The sequence below is a fragment of the Colletotrichum spaethianum genome (genome assembly GCF_022836535.1).
Source record: "Colletotrichum spaethianum MAFF 239500 DNA, contig19, whole genome shotgun sequence".
Taxonomy (NCBI): Eukaryota; Fungi; Ascomycota; class Sordariomycetes; order Glomerellales; family Glomerellaceae; genus Colletotrichum; species Colletotrichum spaethianum.
The window spans coordinates 488,089-504,892 of NW_026054789.1; the positions used below are offsets into that span (position 1 = coordinate 488,089).

The 16,804-nt window shown below is 55.3% G+C and overlaps 5 protein-coding genes and 1 non-coding gene across 6 annotated transcripts; 4 read left to right on the forward strand and 2 right to left on the reverse strand.

Moving 5' to 3' along the window:
• Positions 1-497: 497 nt before the first annotated feature.
• Positions 498-868, forward strand: ColSpa_07557 (uncharacterized protein; the record flags this gene model as incomplete). The annotated part of the gene is made up of 2 exons (XM_049273769.1): positions 498-658; positions 718-868. 2 exons carry the CDS (start codon positions 498-500, stop codon positions 866-868), a joined length of 312 nt encoding a protein of 103 aa, XP_049129726.1.
• Positions 869-5,602: 4,734 nt separating this feature from the next.
• On the forward strand, positions 5,603-9,109 carry ColSpa_07558 (pentatricopeptide repeat-containing protein 5, mitochondrial; the record flags this gene model as incomplete). Its single annotated transcript, XM_049273770.1, has 1 exon — positions 5,603-9,109. One exon carries the CDS (start codon positions 5,603-5,605, stop codon positions 9,107-9,109), a length of 3,507 nt encoding a protein of 1,168 aa, XP_049129727.1.
• A 1,136-nt stretch (positions 9,110-10,245) lies between these two features.
• ColSpa_07559 (phosphomevalonate kinase) lies at positions 10,246-11,926 on the forward strand (the record flags this gene model as incomplete). The annotated part of the gene is made up of 2 exons (XM_049273771.1): positions 10,246-10,526; positions 10,840-11,926. 2 exons carry the CDS (start codon positions 10,246-10,248, stop codon positions 11,924-11,926), a joined length of 1,368 nt encoding a protein of 455 aa, XP_049129728.1.
• Positions 11,927-12,381: 455 nt separating this feature from the next.
• On the forward strand, positions 12,382-12,471 carry ColSpa_tRNA_198. Its single transcript is given in 2 exon segments — positions 12,382-12,418; positions 12,436-12,471. It is a non-coding gene; the product is annotated as a tRNA-Phe (tRNA).
• Positions 12,472-13,000: 529 nt separating this feature from the next.
• ColSpa_07560 (ATP-dependent RNA helicase DEAH11, chloroplastic) lies at positions 13,001-14,108 on the reverse strand (the record flags this gene model as incomplete). The annotated part of the gene is made up of 2 exons (XM_049273772.1): positions 13,001-13,104; positions 13,127-14,108. 2 exons carry the CDS (start codon positions 14,106-14,108, stop codon positions 13,001-13,003), a joined length of 1,086 nt encoding a protein of 361 aa, XP_049129729.1.
• Positions 14,109-14,974: 866 nt separating this feature from the next.
• ColSpa_07561 (ATP-dependent RNA helicase DEAH12, chloroplastic) lies at positions 14,975-16,168 on the reverse strand (the record flags this gene model as incomplete). Its single annotated transcript, XM_049273773.1, has 2 exons — positions 14,975-15,309; positions 15,376-16,168. The coding sequence occupies 2 exons, from the start codon at positions 16,166-16,168 to the stop codon at positions 14,975-14,977; spliced, it is 1,128 nt and encodes a 375-aa protein (XP_049129730.1).
• Positions 16,169-16,804: the final 636 nt, after the last annotated feature.

A 16,804-nucleotide genomic window follows, 5' to 3' on the forward strand; every position in this document is an offset into this window, starting at 1 on the left:
TCTTTTTCGGAACAGCAATCTCCAACAATCAAATCAGACATCCATCCACCCGATCTAATCAAAATCCCCAATATCTCACTCCCATATCCACTACCACCACCACCACCATCACTTGATTCCTTCAGGGCTGAGCCGCAAGGACACTCGAGAGCAGGGAGGTAGACCCGACAACCAAAGAGCTGGAAGAAAAAGCAAAGGACAAGCAGACCAGGGAGCCGCCTCACTTTGCACACTCTCACGCACGGCCTTTCGACGAGACAATTGGGGGATATATCAAGAGCTTGTCTCTCCCCTTCCCATCGATAGCCGAGATCTTCAGTCAAAGAAACCACAGACACCCATCCCTTCGGATCAACATATCCATCCCTGTGTATGACCGCGGTGCTGGCAAAACACAACAAACAAATAAACAACATCGTCCGATATAACATCGCCAACTCTCCACCATCTCGGGCACCACTTCTCTCTCCTCAACCAACCACACCACAACCGCCACAATGCAGAACGACTCGGCCATGCACTCCAACGACGGCTTCAAGGTCTTCTTGAACAAGATGATCCGCCGCAGCAGGAAGGAGGCCAAGAGGGGCATGGAGATCTCCGCCCCCTTCAACTTCCAGAAATGCAACCTCGACATCGCCGGCATCAGCGCCGATGAGTAAGTCTCCTCTCAAAACACACAGCTTCTCAAAGGACTCGCACTAACATTGCTCCCAGAATCGCCATGCTCAAGGAACAAGCAGTCGCCAGCCGCATTGGCATCGCCGACTTCGACTCCGCCGAGTACCCTGCCCGCCCGCTCTTCGCCATCCAGCCAGTCATGTCCAGCGCCTCCATCTCCACCATGCGCAGCTCCTACAGCAGCTAAACGGCCCATTACTCTCTGCCATTCTTCTTTTTGTCAACCAATCAACTACAACCGACCGCTATTACCCTAATGAGAGCTGGACTTAATGGACCGTCTGCAATTGGATCACCCAGGCTGGTGCTGGATCACGAAAATTGCATGGAGAGGCTTTGGAAAACAAAAGCATATGAGCGAAGCATGGTACTATGATACCTTGGAATACTGGGAATTTTTATTTTTATTTTTAGCAAGCGACGGCGTTTTAGGGCGAGGGAATCACAGCGACGACGACAGTCGTTCGCACTGTTTTCGAAAAGATTACTGTTTTGTTTTGAGAAGATATGGCAACGATACCACTAGGTACCCGAAGAGGCTGCAAGCAAGAAGCTGCATCGCCAAGCGCGAACGGGAGAAGATAGTAAGAAGGGAGGGGTGGCTAGACTCCAAGCCCCAAGAAGAAACCAATAAGAATCAAACAAGATTATCAAGCATCTACTTCCTTTTGGCCGAAAACGTGACAGACAGCTTTCCGAATGCGTCGGTGATTTCCAGCCTTCGCCAGCCCAGAACCTTCCGGTGAATTTTTAGCTCTGCGGCATCTCACATACCGGTACGCTACGTGTGAACCGCCCTTTGTCCGACGTGCCCCGATACCCCACTTCGGAGCCGCTGGGCATGTCCGCATTGGTACATAAGAAGCGAATGTGTGTTCAGTTGACGACATTGCAATGCTGCGCAATGATGCGCAGGACGTCTTCCCTGATGCTTGCTCCTGCACTGCACGCACTTGCGGCTGTACACTACCTATGTAAGCTGCGCCCCACGTGTGGAAAGCTTGAGGTCGAGGCTGGAGTCAACTGGGTACGAACGTCGATCCTCCACAATCCACACCGAGGCTCCGAGCCGAAGCATCTCGGTGACAGGCGGAGGGGAAATTCCCGAACGGGCAGCAGGTTGCATCATCGGGCTGAATAAGCTGGGAACCCTCTCCCCCTGGTCGGGATTGACATGACGGCAAGCAGATCTTCAAGGCTCCCAGGGTGACTAGGGCCAGCGCAGCATGTAGCGGCATAGAGCCGTCGGCGGTCGGCAAACGGGGGAAAGAGAGAGATAAGAGCACGGGGATAAGTCTCCAACCGTCCGGTCAGAGGCGGAGGTAAGCCGGCTCAATCTGAATCCCGTTCCTCCGAACCTGACTGGCCACTGACGGGTTGCACGTTGCGAAGTACCCGCACACTCGGGAGGTGCATGTCGAAACGCGCATCGTCTGTCCCATGGACATCCATGTTTGGCAAAAAGGTGGTGCCTCGCCGAGATCCTGTTTTGGGATCTGTGAGACGGTGGCACTGCGCCGTGCCGCAGAATCGGAGGCGGCTCTTTTTCGTGGAGGATGCCCTCGTGATCTGAAAATGTGTGATGATAACCCTCCACGAATTGCGGGAAATTTGGGTGCTACTGGGCTACGGTCCACCGGGCGATCGGCTAAACTTCCAAGCACCAGGCACATGTCGCCGGGACATTGTGGAGGAGGCTCCAGGAGCTCGTGTGTGTTTGTCTCAGCGCGTCGCGTCTGTTAGAGCATGACCCCCCCGGCGGCAACGACATAGCAGCTTCACCGACCGTTATGCCGACCCTGTCCTAACCTGGCCTGTTGACAGTCAACGAGACAGTTGGCAATGAAGATCTCATCGCCATCTCCGTCCCTTATGCTGAACCATCAGGAATTGCGGTCAGTGGCCCCAAGTCCCTGACGACCTGAGCCCAGGGTCCGTTGGAGGGGCAGAGCAGATTACACTGTCATCTTGGGCGTGCCGCCATTCGTCCGCGGATGCAAGGGATGACGAGAGACAGGCCCAAGGGCATGGGAGAGAGTTGGGTCTTCAGATAGGAGAGCGACAGGGGGGTGCAGGACGTGATTTGGGATTTTGGTCGAAGATTGAAATTGGATGCTGCCGCTTTGTTCCTTTTTCTGTTCGTATTCTGTGTTGTTGTTGTTGTTGCTGGTGACGATCCATGTTAATCCTCATGGGAAAAGTGGCTGGGATGTCTCATCAATTGCCGAGGGGGTCAGCGATGATCTAAGCTGGGCAGCCTTACCACGAGCAATCTCGGCGACGTTGGTCTTTGCCAGAACTCGACGGCCCAGGGCAAAGGCGAAGGCTGAGCGTGAGACCCGTTCAGCTGTCAGGGCCTACCGCTCTGGTGGTGAAAATTTTGCGTGCTCTGATGAGATCGTGATGGTGAATCACCAATGAGCACTGCTAGCAGACGCTACCGGCGGGGAAGTACCGGAGCAGGGAGTAAAGGACAGCAAGTGCAGCCACTGGTGGGAGAAGGGTGGAAACCGAATTGAAAGGCGGGGCTGGAGGCAGCTTCCCGACAGGACGGGATCCTGGCCCCAAGACTCCATGACCCCCTTGGTCCTTCCCTCCTTCCTGGAAGTGGCTCTCCAGGTGGGTTTGGATATGGGTCCCCCCGACTGTCCCGCGCCTTCCGGCTTCTCCCAGCATTACCACGCCTCTGATTGGTCACAGCCCGGTGCCCGTCTATTCGCGTCCACGACCTTCGACTTCTGGCTGACAAGGGAGGAGCAGCCGTCCGGCATACGTCGATTGGGCAGCTCGAGGGAAACACTGGAGACACGGACCCATTCTGGCAAGACGTCTCCAGCCTTGAACCCGCTCCATGCAATCCAGTGCAATGGTGCCGGTTTCTTCTCGCTGGCAGGGGGCCACACGTTCAGACATCGAGGAGTCATCGTCCTGATTTGGCAAATGTCTGGACTCGTGAGCCACCGCGCCCTGGGAGGCCCCTTGGGAAGCCGGGCGGCCCCTTGGATGCCCCCCAAATTTCCCCGTGTTTTTTCTTGATGTTTGACGTTCCAGCACTTGCTGCAGCGCAGCTAAGCCTGCACCAGCCCTGCAGCTGCTGCAACGATGATCAGTCTCGCATCCTTAGGCGGCAGACGGAGTCGTCATCTCGCAACGGGAGCCAGCGTAAAGGCCGAGGGTGGTGGACAGTGACTTGTAAGTAACTGTGTTCGATGGTGCTGCGAGAAGTACAGGTACATGTACGTTTACTTCTCAACCACAGAGGTTCTTCCTGACGAGATACAAGTTTCTCGTCTGCGAGCAAAGGCAGCAGTAGTTGATGACACGCATATTCGGCCCTCGGAGCGCAAGTGGTGACCCGCCCCGACTTTGAAGTCAATTCATCCGGACTCGTCCTCGACGTCGTCACCTGCCACCTTGTGAGGCGCAATCTGATAACAGAAGTAGGCAGAAATCGGGATTGCAAGGCACTAAGGCCACCTGTCTCTCCCCGCTAGACACGTACATACGCCTCAAAGTCACCCTCGACATGTGTTCTGTACTGTACCTGCAACGGACAAGGAGTCACGATCCATTCTAATCGAGCATTGCTTTTTTGGATACCAAACATGACCAGGGAGTGAGCCACAGCAAACGAGGCTAGAGAGTGCCGCGAGCCACTCAGAGCCCACACACTCATGGACCGCCGACGCTGGTCGGTGCTTGCTGCCTGAGTCATTCCTACATCAGTACTCCAGAGGTACGGTGTATTCGAACACCACGAATCCACCCGCGAGGCAATAGCAAACTGGACCAAACGGCGTTAGCAATTAAAGTTCCCGAATCCACCCTTGGCCGTCACGTACCCGCATCGCTCCTACCAGCGCGTGTGGTGAGTGGACAGCATCGAGCCTTCAATGCAACAGCTCCGAATCCACGCGAAAAAGTCTTCCCCAGTTTTGCGCCTTTTGCTCCGTTTTTGCTGGGCCATGTCACTCAGGTGTCACTCCAAGTCCCGCAAGGTCTTGTCTCCTAAGTCTCTCTGAGAAGGACTCAGAGGAAAAAGAGTCCCTCGCCTTCGCCCTGATTCTCCCCCCCTTGGCCCTGCCACTCCTGATGCTTGGTGTCCTCCTGTCCCTTGTCTAGCGTGCCCGTACGTAGCTGGGCCCCCTTTTGTTCCATTCTCCATTCCTTCCAGAGGACCCGTCAGACAGCAGTGAGAGACCGAGTGAGACTCGAGATACCCGCACCGCGTAAGAGCCGTGGTCCGTGGACGATCCGTAGCCCGTAACCTGGAACTGCCAAAGGTGCGCGACCAAAAAAAGGTACAGTCGGTCATAGTAGGTAACAGCAGCAAAAAGGAGGGATCTCGGCTGTACGCCTCATCGACTCCGTCCGATCTCAAACCGCTTCCGCCCGCCCTCCCTCTCTCCCACTTCCACTGCCAGTATCATTCCCACCTCCCTACCGCCGATACCCTGCAATTTATTTTTCTGGCCGCACGAGAAATTCTACCGGCATCTCAGACTAATACTTCTACCTGAGGCCCCCGTCACCCTCACTCATTTTCTCTCCCTTCCTTTTTCTCGCTTTCCAATCCCCCAATAATACACCCTCTTTTAATCAGATCGCGCGTTTATTTGACGGCTACGGTGCTGTCAAATGAACCTGCAACGGACCCTTCATATTTCCCTATGTAAGTTTGTCACTCGCCAGCCATCCCAGCGCAGCCCCTGGCCCGGACGCCGTTTCCCCTCTCGCCCGACTTTTTGCCGTGGCGAAACATCCCCAACCGCGCAGTCACTTGTGTTTGTCGTCTGAACCCGGACGGAAGCACGGCGCAAATTTTGTCGATCATCCATTGTGTAGCAATTCTCAAGGCTCAGGAACAACACCGACTGACAATCGTGTGATCTAGAACTCCCCCCTCCGCCGCGTCTTCTAAATGCCCACTATCTACTCCTCCCTCTACCAGAATTTCATCCGTCAAGGATTCGCGAAATCTTTCACCCACGGCTACGCCCAGTCCGTCGTAGCTGCCACACATCCCATCCTCAACACCCAGAACCGGCCTTCGTTCGCGCGCCGGAACACCAACCGCTTCGGTCGCCTCCAGTCTCTACAGCTTCAGTCCGCTTTCCACACCGCTGAGCGGACAAGCGCGGGCCTCCCCCAGCACCACCACGAGAAGCTTGACGAGAAGCTTAAACATGGAAGCTTAGACGCCTATTTCGAGGCGCTGCAGAGCCAGCAGGCCTCGGAGGAGGAGCTCGAGAAGGAATGGACTCAGTTCCAGTTCCAGCGACAGATTGAGTGGAAGCCCACGCCCGCTTCCATTCTCGTTGGCGATGGCGAGGCCAAGACCTACGAGGCCGAAGAGCACGCCGCTGCACAAGATGGAGAGACGCCATCGGCCATCCCTCCAGAGGCCCAGGCCGCACTGGCACAGATCGACGCTGCTCTAGAGAAGGAGATTGAATTCAGGAATCGCCTGGAAGCTTTGGAAGAGGCCTCTGAGCATTCCATTCGATCAATCTCTCATGGCGGCTCAGCAGCCCGCTCGTACCAGTCTCCAGCCATTGACAGATCGCGGTCTCCCCTCAGCGTAGCCCGAACTGCTACCCCCCCTTTCGACCCTCAGTCCCAGGTTTACGCCGACCACCTTCACAAGCTATCTGAAGATGGTCGCTATGCCGAGATCCCGGCTGTGTTCGAGGCCATGCTTGTCGCCGGCGTGCAACCCATCGCCAGCGCCTACAACGCTTTGTTGATGGCCGCGATCCACCTGCCGACTGCCAAGAATGAGATCGTCACCAAGGCTTTGGATGTGTACGCCGATATGCTTCGCCGCAAGATCGTCCCGGACAGTGACACTTACAACATCCTTGTCGGTCTTCTTGCTGCCCGCTCCCTGGAGGTCGCTTCTTTGAAGAAGAGTCTCCAGGAGAAGCTCGTACGATTCGGTGGCATGGATGAGCCTGGCAAGTTCATGTTCGCATCCCACGAGCTCGAGAATGCCATTCTCTCTGAAGATGACAGACTCGACCTCGCGATGGACATGTTTGAGAAGTCGGTTCTCACTCAGCGGGCGGCTTACTCGGCCGAGTCCTACCATCAGCTCATCTCTGCTTGCGCTCAGGCCGGACGCGTCACTGACATGCTTCGTCTGTACGAGCACATGGAGTTGAACCGTGTCACTCCCTTCGCTGCCATGTTCCCCAGCATGATCACTGCCTTTGCGACTTCTGGCGACCTCGTCAGCGCTGTCGAGTGCTACAACGAGTACAAGGAACTCGCTGTCGCCAACGACAATGGCGAGCCTACTCTTCACGACCGATTGGACGCCGAGGTGTACGCTTCTGTCATCCACGCCTACATCATCTCCGACAAGGTTGACGGCGCCATGAAGTTTTACGAGAAGATCATCAAGGAGTACGGAGTTCGCGCTGGTGACATCAAGGACGCCATTGTCAGCTCTGGCATGGTTAAGGCCTTTACCGACCGTGGTATCTTCAACGAGGCCCTTCGGTGGGCCCAGGTTGTCGAAGCCGAGAACAGAGCAGGCCCCATGGGTAACCTCGCAGCCCGTGCTGCCGACCTCGGCGACATGCACACCGCTGTCGCGGCTTTTGCCAACCTCCCCGTCAACTTCCACAAGATCGCTACCCCCGCGATGGCACTGCTCGCTTTGAGCGTCCGTCAAGGTGATGTGGCCTCGGCCGCTCGCTACTGGCATGTTCTTTGCGCTCCTGAGACGCCGGTCACTCCTGCGCTCATCGAGCCGACTGCCATGTACGCCATTGCCATGATTGGCTCTGGTCAAGTCGCTGAGGGTTTGGCTGAGTCGGAACTCATGTTCCAAAGAATCCGGGCTGCCAACCCTGACAGCGTGGATGAAATCGAGGAGGGTGCCGACTTTGTCCACCAGTTCATGAGCAGCCGTGGCATTGTTGACCCTCGGGAAATGGCTTCCCAGCAAGCCATGTCCGCCTCTCCCTTCACCACTGCCACTGTCTCGAGCTTTGAGGACTCCTTCGACCCGTACGCACATAACACCGACTTCAAGGGCTCCTCGCTCATTTCTGATGAGCTTGAGGGCTCTCACGGCCGCAAAGGTCCCAAGCTTCACGATGCTCTCGCTCGCTTCCGCAATATGCGCCGTGCTGGTCGGCATCCCCGCTACATCACCTACGCCAAGCTGATTTCTGCCGCCTCTCGTGATGGCAAGATGGAGCTGTGCAATGACATCCTCGCCATGGCCCGCACAGATGTTCCTCTCCTTCCCCAGTACGCTGTTGTCCGCTACGGCTGGTCTTCCATCCTGGATGCCATGGTTGGCGCCTGCCTCACCATGGGTTACCGCCAGATGGCTGAGCAGTACCACCAGGAGCTTCTTGCGATGGGCGCTGCTCCTTCCGCCAACACCTTCGGTCTGTACATCACCACCCTCAAGGAGTCTGCCAAGACGTTCGACGAGGCTTCTGAGGCTGTCAAGATTTTCCACCGGGCCAAGGCCGAGGGTGTCGAACCCAGCTCCTTCTTGTACAATGCCCTGATTGGCAAGCTAGGCAAGGCCCGCCGCATCGACGACTGTCTGTTCTACTTCGCGGAGATGCGTGCTCTGGGTATCAAGCCTACGTCTGTTACCTATGGCACCATTGTTAACGCTCTCTGCCGAGTGAGCGACGAGAAGTTTGCCGAGGAGCTGTTTGACGAGATGGAGGCCATGCCCAATTACAAGGCTCGCCCCGCTCCCTACAACAGCATGATGCAGTTCTTCCTGACCACCAAGCGCGACAAGTCCAAGGTGCTTGCCTACTACGAGCGCATGAAGTCCAAGGGCATTGCCCCTACTGCACACACCTACAAGCTTCTCGTCGACACCCACGCCACTCTCGAGCCGATCGACATGGCCGCTGCCGAGAAGGTTTTAGAAGCTATCCGCACCTCTGGCCAGAAGCCCGAAGCCGTCCACTTTGCTGCTCTCATTCACGCTCGTGGCTGCAACCTTCATGACATGGAGGGAGCCCGCAAGGTGTTTGACTCTGTCATGTCCGACCGATCTGTCACCGCCAACGCCAGCCTGTTCCAGGCCCTCTTCGAGGCCATGGTAGCCAACCACAAGGTCGCCGATACCGAGGCTATCCTTGTGCAGATGCGCCGTCGGGGCGTTGAGATGACGCCGTACATTGCCAATACTTTGATCCACGGCTGGGCTGCGGAGAAGAAGATCGAGAAGGCGCAAGCCATCTACGACTCCGTTGGCCACGAGAAGCGTGAGCCCAGCACATACGAGGCCATGACCCGCGCATACCTCGCTGTCGAGGAGCGTGAGAAGGCCAAGGGTGTTGTTGGCGAGATGCTTTGCCGTGGCTACCCTAGCGCCGTTGTCAACAAGGTGCTGGAGCTCCTGGGCGGCGGCGGTGGTGAGGAAGCTGTTGCTCAAAACTAAGCTTCCTGTTACCATTTCGCCCCGCCTGTTTGTCAATCGATCGAAACGCGCATCGAGCCGTCGCTCTGCGTGTTCCTTCCGAGTTACCATATTTCCTTTGTAATTGCCCTCATCTACCGTGTTGCTTGATACCCCGTTGTGTTTTGAAGTCGGTGGACTGAGGGTCTGGGGTGTCTGGCCAAGGATGGGCGGCCAGTTTGATTTACGGCAGTGCGCCGGAAGCAATTTTCCTATTGTCATTGTCATTGTCATTGTTGGGTATTGGTGTTTGATTTGCAAGTTGAAATTTCGTTTGCCGATAATCCGGGCGGCATGGCGTTGAAAGGAAGCAAAAGGGGTCAAGGCGACTGAGCACCCTGCCCAGGGGCTTTTTTATCGGAAAGCGAGCGATGACGGCCAATGGCCCAAACTATAGACACAAACCCCACTCCAGCATATAAAAAAGAGGGCGCCGGATAGAAGCGCGATGCAGCATAGAGGATCATGAAACGGGATGGGAAAGGGATATCTGGGGGTCGGTTTACGACGACATGTCATGAGGACATGTGATCCTGCTGTATGTATATTATCGGCAGCATCCAACAAAAAAGATTTGTTGACTGTTCAAAACACTTCTCATCGTGCTCTGTGATGACTTTGATCGAGGCTGGTGACTTGCAATCGACTCGCCTGCGCGACCCTGAGCTGCCGAAGCAAGCAAGGCCGAGTTGGTGATATCGAGACTTGCTGCCCAGACGAAGCCAGTGGATCTCACAGTGTTAATACAGTGCGTATTGATATCAGACGGTGAACACTGCACTGTCCCTCATCTCCCCTCCCACGATGCGCATTCGCATATCAAACTTTCAACTAGCTTGCCTCACTTTCATCACGACTGCGTCATCACAACCACCCCTCACTGCACCTCGCCTACCGGTACATACTCATAAGAGTACATTGAATCTTTCTCGGGACACCAAGCTCCACAAGGTCTCGGTTTGAATTGGTGAGGAATCTTAACCGTGTAGCCCGCCAGACGGTGAATACCCCAACGCAAGCCCACAAGAAAAGGAAACAAAGAAAAAGGGAAAAGGAACCCCGCAGAGAAACGCGGGTAGGGAAAAAGGCAAAAAAGGAAGCGCAAAGCCCCAACCAAGATGACAGCCTCGTCGACCTCGAACCCCACCACGACGGCCGTCTCGGCGCCTGGCAAGGTGCTCCTCGCGGGCGGCTACCTCGTGCTGGACCGGGCCTACACGGGCCTTGTCTTCGGGCTCAGCGCCCGCATCAACGTCGTGGCCGCCGAGATCCACACCATGCCCGGCGTGCACCTCACCGAGATCGTCGTCGAGAGCCCGCAGTTCGTCGACGCTGTGTGGCGCTACGGGTTCCATCTCGCGCCCGAGGACGGCGGCATCACCGTCACGCAGCTGCAGGTGTAAGTTTCTTGTTTCCGTTTCTGTTTCTGTTCCCGATGCGGTGTGATGTGAGATGTCGACGCCGTGGATGCGGCGGCGGGGCTTTCGGTGGGTTGATGAGGGGATTCCCTGCGATATCGCGCAAAGAAACCATCACTGTCTTTGGACGCGAGCAATCGCAGTCTATTCCATCATGTAGTTTCCTCCATGGAGACGCAATCGGTGATCTTCACTCGTGATCGACATTTTGTACCTGTCTCGCTCACACCTTACCCTTTCCCGTCCTGTCACACCGCTCACCGAGTGGCTCACTCACTCACAAACCCCTCACAGCGGCTCCAAGATCAGCCCCAACCCCTTTGTCGAGACAACCCTCAGCTACGCCCTCACCTACATCGCCCGCATCAACAAGCAGCGCCCTAACCACTCCCTCACCTCGACCCGCCTCATCATCCTCGCCGACAACGACTACTACTCGCTGCCCACCGGCGCCGCCGCCACCGCCGCCACCGCCGCCGGCAAGGGCTCCCGCTTCGCGCGGTACCCCCACACCATCGGCGAGGCGCACAAGACGGGCCTCGGGTCCTCCGCCGCGCTCGTCACCTCCCTCACCGCCGCCCTGCTGACGCACCACCTCCCGCCCGTGCTCTTCGACCTCACCTCGGAGGCCGGCAAGCACACGCTGCACAACCTCGCGCAGGCCGCGCACTGCGCCGCGCAGGGCAAGGTCGGCTCCGGCTTCGATGTCGCCGCCGCCGTGTTCGGGAGCTGCAAGTACCGCCGCTTCTCGCCGTCCCTGCTCTCGGACCTCGCGGCCCCCGGGGCGCCGGGCTTCGCGGACGCGCTGGTGCGCAAGGTCGACGAGGTCCTTGCGTGGGACGTCGAGGTGGACAAGACGGGGGTGAGCCTGCCCGAGGGGGTGTGCTTGCGGATGTGCGACGTGGACTGCGGCAGCCAGACGGTGGGCATGGTCAAGAAGGTTCTGGAGTGGAGGAAGAACCACCCTGAGGCGTCCAAGGCGCTGTGGGACGCGCTGCAGGCCAAGAACGAGGGCCTCGCCAAGGTGCTCAAGGACGGCGAGCTCGAAAGCGTCGGGGCGGCGGTCGGGGACGTGAGGAAGCTGATCCGCGACATGGGCGAGGGCAGCGGCGTGCCGATCGAGCCCGCGTCGCAGACCGAGCTGCTGGATGCCCTGGGCAAGGTCGAGGGCGTGTTGGGCGGCGTGGTGCCCGGTGCCGGCGGTTTCGACGCGCTTGCGCTAGTGATGCGGGACGACGACGCGACCAGGCAGAGGGTCGAGGAGTTCCTGGAGGCCTGGAGCAAGGAGAAGGGCGGCCGGGTGCGGCTGCTGAGCGTGAGGGGAGAGATGGAGGGCGCGAGGAGAGAGGAGCTGGACGCGTATGCCGGGTGGTTGTCTTGATTGCGGCGGCGGTTCCGGCACAAGGTGGTGCGAGTGCGTGATTAGACATATATATATATATATATGCCAAATCAGTGGTTAATATATGCAAGACAAGAGACGACTAAAAACAACAGCATTATAAATGCAAGCGGATTACTTGAAGCAATGAGACGCTGAGGTGAGAGGATTCTCAACACTGCAGCCTTTCACAGTTCTTTGAAGTCTCAAAGGTGGGTGTAGAGGATGCAGGTCCACCAATAGCCTGCAAAACAACGACGTAGCACGGGGGAGATACTTTGTGTTGAATATTTCAAACTGACATGCTCAGACCCGTGGTGAGACACACAGCAACAGTGCTGGTGAGCTCGGCGTTGGTGGGTTGTCTTGAGCGGATTCTCCAGTCAAAGACGTGGGGCCTTCAGACTGTGCAATATAGAGCGTTGGTGGAGACGCTCTGTCATCAATCAAATGCGGCGGACATAGCTCAGTTGGGAGAGCGTCAGACTGAAGTCAACTTCAATCACTTAATCTGAAGGTCGTGTGTTCAATCCACACTGGCCGCATCTTCTTTTGCTTCTTGCATGTTTCTTCTTATGCTGGGTGCCACTCGTACTTGGATCAATACAGGCTGGATTTTAATTTTGAATCATGATTGACTTTATCACCTGTAGCTGTAGGTAGAGGAAAGTGCTCTCCCATGGAAACCAGCAGGAATCGTCGGCCTGTGGGCCGAAACATTCGTGCATCATACTGGCCCTAAATCGCAGAAGCACGCAGCCCAGTGTATTCTTGAAATGCGCGTCATTCTAATAAGTCCTCTATCTATACTTTCCGCTTGAGATACGACCCATCTGGTCTATATAGCCCATCTTCAGTGCTTGCATCTCATACCGCTAGCATATTCGGTTGGGCGCCGTCTTAGCCTCCCGCAATCTCCGGAAGCCCTTCCCCTCAGCTCAATGAGTCTTTCGTGGTGCATCCAACTCGCACTCTCTGGCTCAGCTGTACCCACCGATGTAGGTAGATAAGTGTCATACTTATATTGCAACCCCGCCCTCATCGCCAGCTAAGTGTCTGGCTTCGTATCCCGCATCAGGGACAGACGTGTGAGTCTGCCCACTCAACTCCACACCGATAGCAGAACTGGGCTCCGCAACGACAGGCTACAAGGGGACTATAAGTGAACATGATGTGGTCTGAAGGAGATTGGGGACTTACTCATGTGGAGGCATCCCTCGTTTCGTTCCACCAGCGCACGGCATGTAGGACATCTCTTCCAGGAGTTCTTCTCGGCCAGCTTGAGAACTTCCTGAGTGGCTTCATCCTCTTCGCATGCGTAGTCCGCGTGCTCAGCGCCCTTGCATATAGTACAGGTTGTCGTCATGCAGGAAGGGCAAGTCGCAACGTCATCCTTGATGCTCTCCTTGGGTATAAAGGTTGAGCAAAGTGACAGACGACAGTAGGTTCTGTTCGGAGTGGAGAGCTCAATCACCTTGTCTTTGACCTTGTTCATGAGATCTGCGGGAATACCATCCTGATCCAAGTCTATGGGGATAGGGTCTCCGCAGCATTTGGGAGGGAACTGATATTCACTGGTAAGAGAGGCTTCAAAGAGCTCGCCTAGACAGCCATGGCAATATTTATGGTCGCAGAGAGCGTGGAAAGTATCGGCCTCTGCCAAACCGACAAGGCATGCCACACAAACGTGTTCGTCTTCTTGAAGTTCTTCAAAACCCCAGGATACGTCCGGCTGAGATACGCCCGAAGGGGAAGGTGAGTCTTGGGCGGTCAAGTCGATAACTACCCTATTGTTGACACTCTGTGACTCGCTCCGAAGTTCGAATGGAGGGATCTCTAAATCTTCAATTGAAATTCTGATGTCGTCCATCTCCTGGAACTTCCGCTTATTGTTCAGGCCCGGCGTCACAGCAAGCTCTTGGTCGACAGGATGGCCAACACTCGCAACCCCAATGGAACGTCTTTGGCCATGACGCCTGGTCGTGGTGTGATCCGAGAAGTAAGTAGAAATTGATTTCAGCTCTGATTCGTAAAGTTGAAAGGCCAGCTGGGAATCCGAGAGGGTTCTTGTATTCTCTCCGCCAGTCCTGTCGGTGTGGACTTCACGAACATCCTCTTGCTGCAGCTTCAAGAATAGTTGCCGTGTCTCGGCATCCATGCCACTGAAGAATGAGAGAGACATGATGCCGGAGTCTGGCGTGTCAATGCTGCTCCGATGGGTGTAAGATTCTTGGATTGAAGTGTGTCTGGATCGAGGAGGTCAGGATCTTTTGATTTTGACTTAACAGAAGTAAACATAACGGTTGCATTTTTCACCCGCGTTTCCCATCAAATTCATTTCAAATTGCAGAAGAAGCGTCCTATTTGATCAACGTACCGAATTTTGGGCTCAGTTGTGACGGCTTTGCATGAACGCAATGACTGATGCCGACAGAAAGGTATGGTGGGCTGGGAAGCAACTTCATCGAGAGACGTGTGGACGGAGAGAGGAGAATAGTACTTGGAGGAATCTTGCAGGAAACTATGGCGCTGATCAGAGGGTGGATTGTCATCTGATGGGAAGGAATGACTGATCGCCGTTCTGCCCCCAAAGTATGGGAAGTCATGATGGAAAAGGAAGCCTGTCGCCCGTGGCTCTTTCTGCTTCACAAAAAATCTGGTGTCTCGATGTCAGTATACGAAAAGTGTAATTTCGACCTCGGCGCTGATGCTCTTGGCTGGATGAAGCTGAAACGACCAGAGTGCTTCTTTCTCTATGGTTCTGACAACCCATTTTCTACCTATCGAGCAGTGAGATGGTGAAACTAATCGATAGAGAGACAACGGCTTCTGACCCGCTAGCTAAAGTGTTGTTGCCGAAGGCTCATCCCACCTTTCTCCCGCGAGAGCACGCCTCGCATCATCACAGTCACGCAATATGCTCAGTGATAGAAAACATCAATCATGTTTTATCTGATGTATCCCCAGTATGCTGTGAACCGCCTTGGACATAAACAGTCGGCCTCTCCTTCACATTTCCTTGCTCATCGATTCGGCTTTCCCATCTCTTTAGCGGAAACGGTTGTACCGGCACCGGCGACAAGCCATGATCAAGCACCCGTCGCACTGGTAGATGAAGAGAGGCATCTCCTCCCTGCAAGTGCCACACACGCTCTGGTCCGCGGTGTTGCCGTCAAGGTCGATGCTTCTCCAAAAGAGATGGTTGCACCGGTTGAGCTGCACGGCCACCGGACGCTGCTCTGGGGCGATGTTGTGGGCTTGCGCGTCTCTGGCAACTCTTCCCTCGCCGGGGTTGATGAGTCGGGCTTCATTCCAAGCAGGGCACTCACAACTCTTCCACTTTGCAAGGCAGAGATAACAGAATTGATCCTTGCAGCGGCAGGCTGATACAAGGCGATGTTGATGAGCGTAATGTTATATTTGCGATAGAAATTTATAGAGAGACTTACTGATATGGTAGCAGCCGACACCCAATTCAACAACAGCTTGGCAAGACGGGCATCGCTTCCAGTTATTCTCGGTGGCCAGCTGGAGAACCTCTTGCGTAGCAGGATCCTTGGTGCAAGCATGGTCCTGGTGCTCAAGGCCCTTGCATAGAGCGCAGACTCTGGCCTGGCACTCGGGACAAATGCCAATATCTCCATGAATAGTAGCGGGCGGGATAAATGCAGCGCAGGTGAGAATGTGGCAGTAGGTTCGATCCACCGTCGAGTACTCGACCAGCTTGGCGCGGAAGGTCTTTTCGAACTGGTCAAAGAAGGTGTTATCGGACATGTCGTCGATGGGGATGTTGTGGCCACAGCATCGAGGAGGGAACAGAGCCTCATCGTTGATGGATCTCTCAAAGAGATCGCGGAGACAATTGGAGCAGTACATGTGCTGACAACCATGACTTTCGTATAGTTCGCGCGGATCGTGTAAGTCTAGGCAAATCACGCATTCGGCTATTATCGCAGGCTGGCACGCCTGCGTGACTGCTCCGTCTACAGGTAAAACTGATTCGTCGATAGGTACAACTGCTTCGCCGGCAGGCTCTTCATCTTCAGCCTCCCCGGCCTCCTCCTCAATGATACGGCGCGACACAGCTCGGTCTGAGATGACCGTTGCGAGAGATACCAGTTCCTCCCGGTATAAGTTCAAAGCTAGCTGATCATCGCTTGGTTCGACGTTGCCTATCTGCTGAAGTTCTCGGAGGTCGTCTTGCTGAAGCTCGAGGACCAGTCGGAGCGTCTCGTCGTCCATATCGCCCATAATTCGGCCGCCATGTTGTATGGTGAGAATGGCGATAGAGTGGGCGTTGAACCTCGAGTGTCACGCAGGCTGCAGCTTGTCAGCCTGTCTGATGAAAGGTCAGTCGGATCATCGAGGGGTTTGGGGGTAAGTGGAAAAGTTATTGCTTCGGGGGGCTTGGCAGTCTAGGTCTTCAGAAGAAACTATGTCTGGAACAAGAAGTAGCAGATTAACTTACCAAAAAATGCTGAAAAGAAACAAGAAGATCAGAAGAAAAAAAGCTACTCAAGTGAGTTGGCTCCTCAAGAGGCCTGTGGCAGTACGCGGTGATGGGAAGCCGAGAAGCAGAAAGGCCCAAATGGTGGGAGTGGGAACATGAGAAGAGAAAAAGAGAGGAAACAATAAGGAAAGAGCACCTTGAGAACTATCAGAGCCAGAGCAACGGCTTTCGCTAGAAAAGAACGAGAAAAAAAACAGATGAAGACACCGGTGACGAGTCAAGAACGGGAGAACGTCAAGCAAGGCATGAGCGGCAATATTTCATGGAAGGCTTTGTGTTCGAGGCAATATCGCCCGTGATTTTGATACTGCAATGTAGGCCAACTCCTCATTATGAGTCTCAAACTATAACCCAGCTAGGCAAAGAAG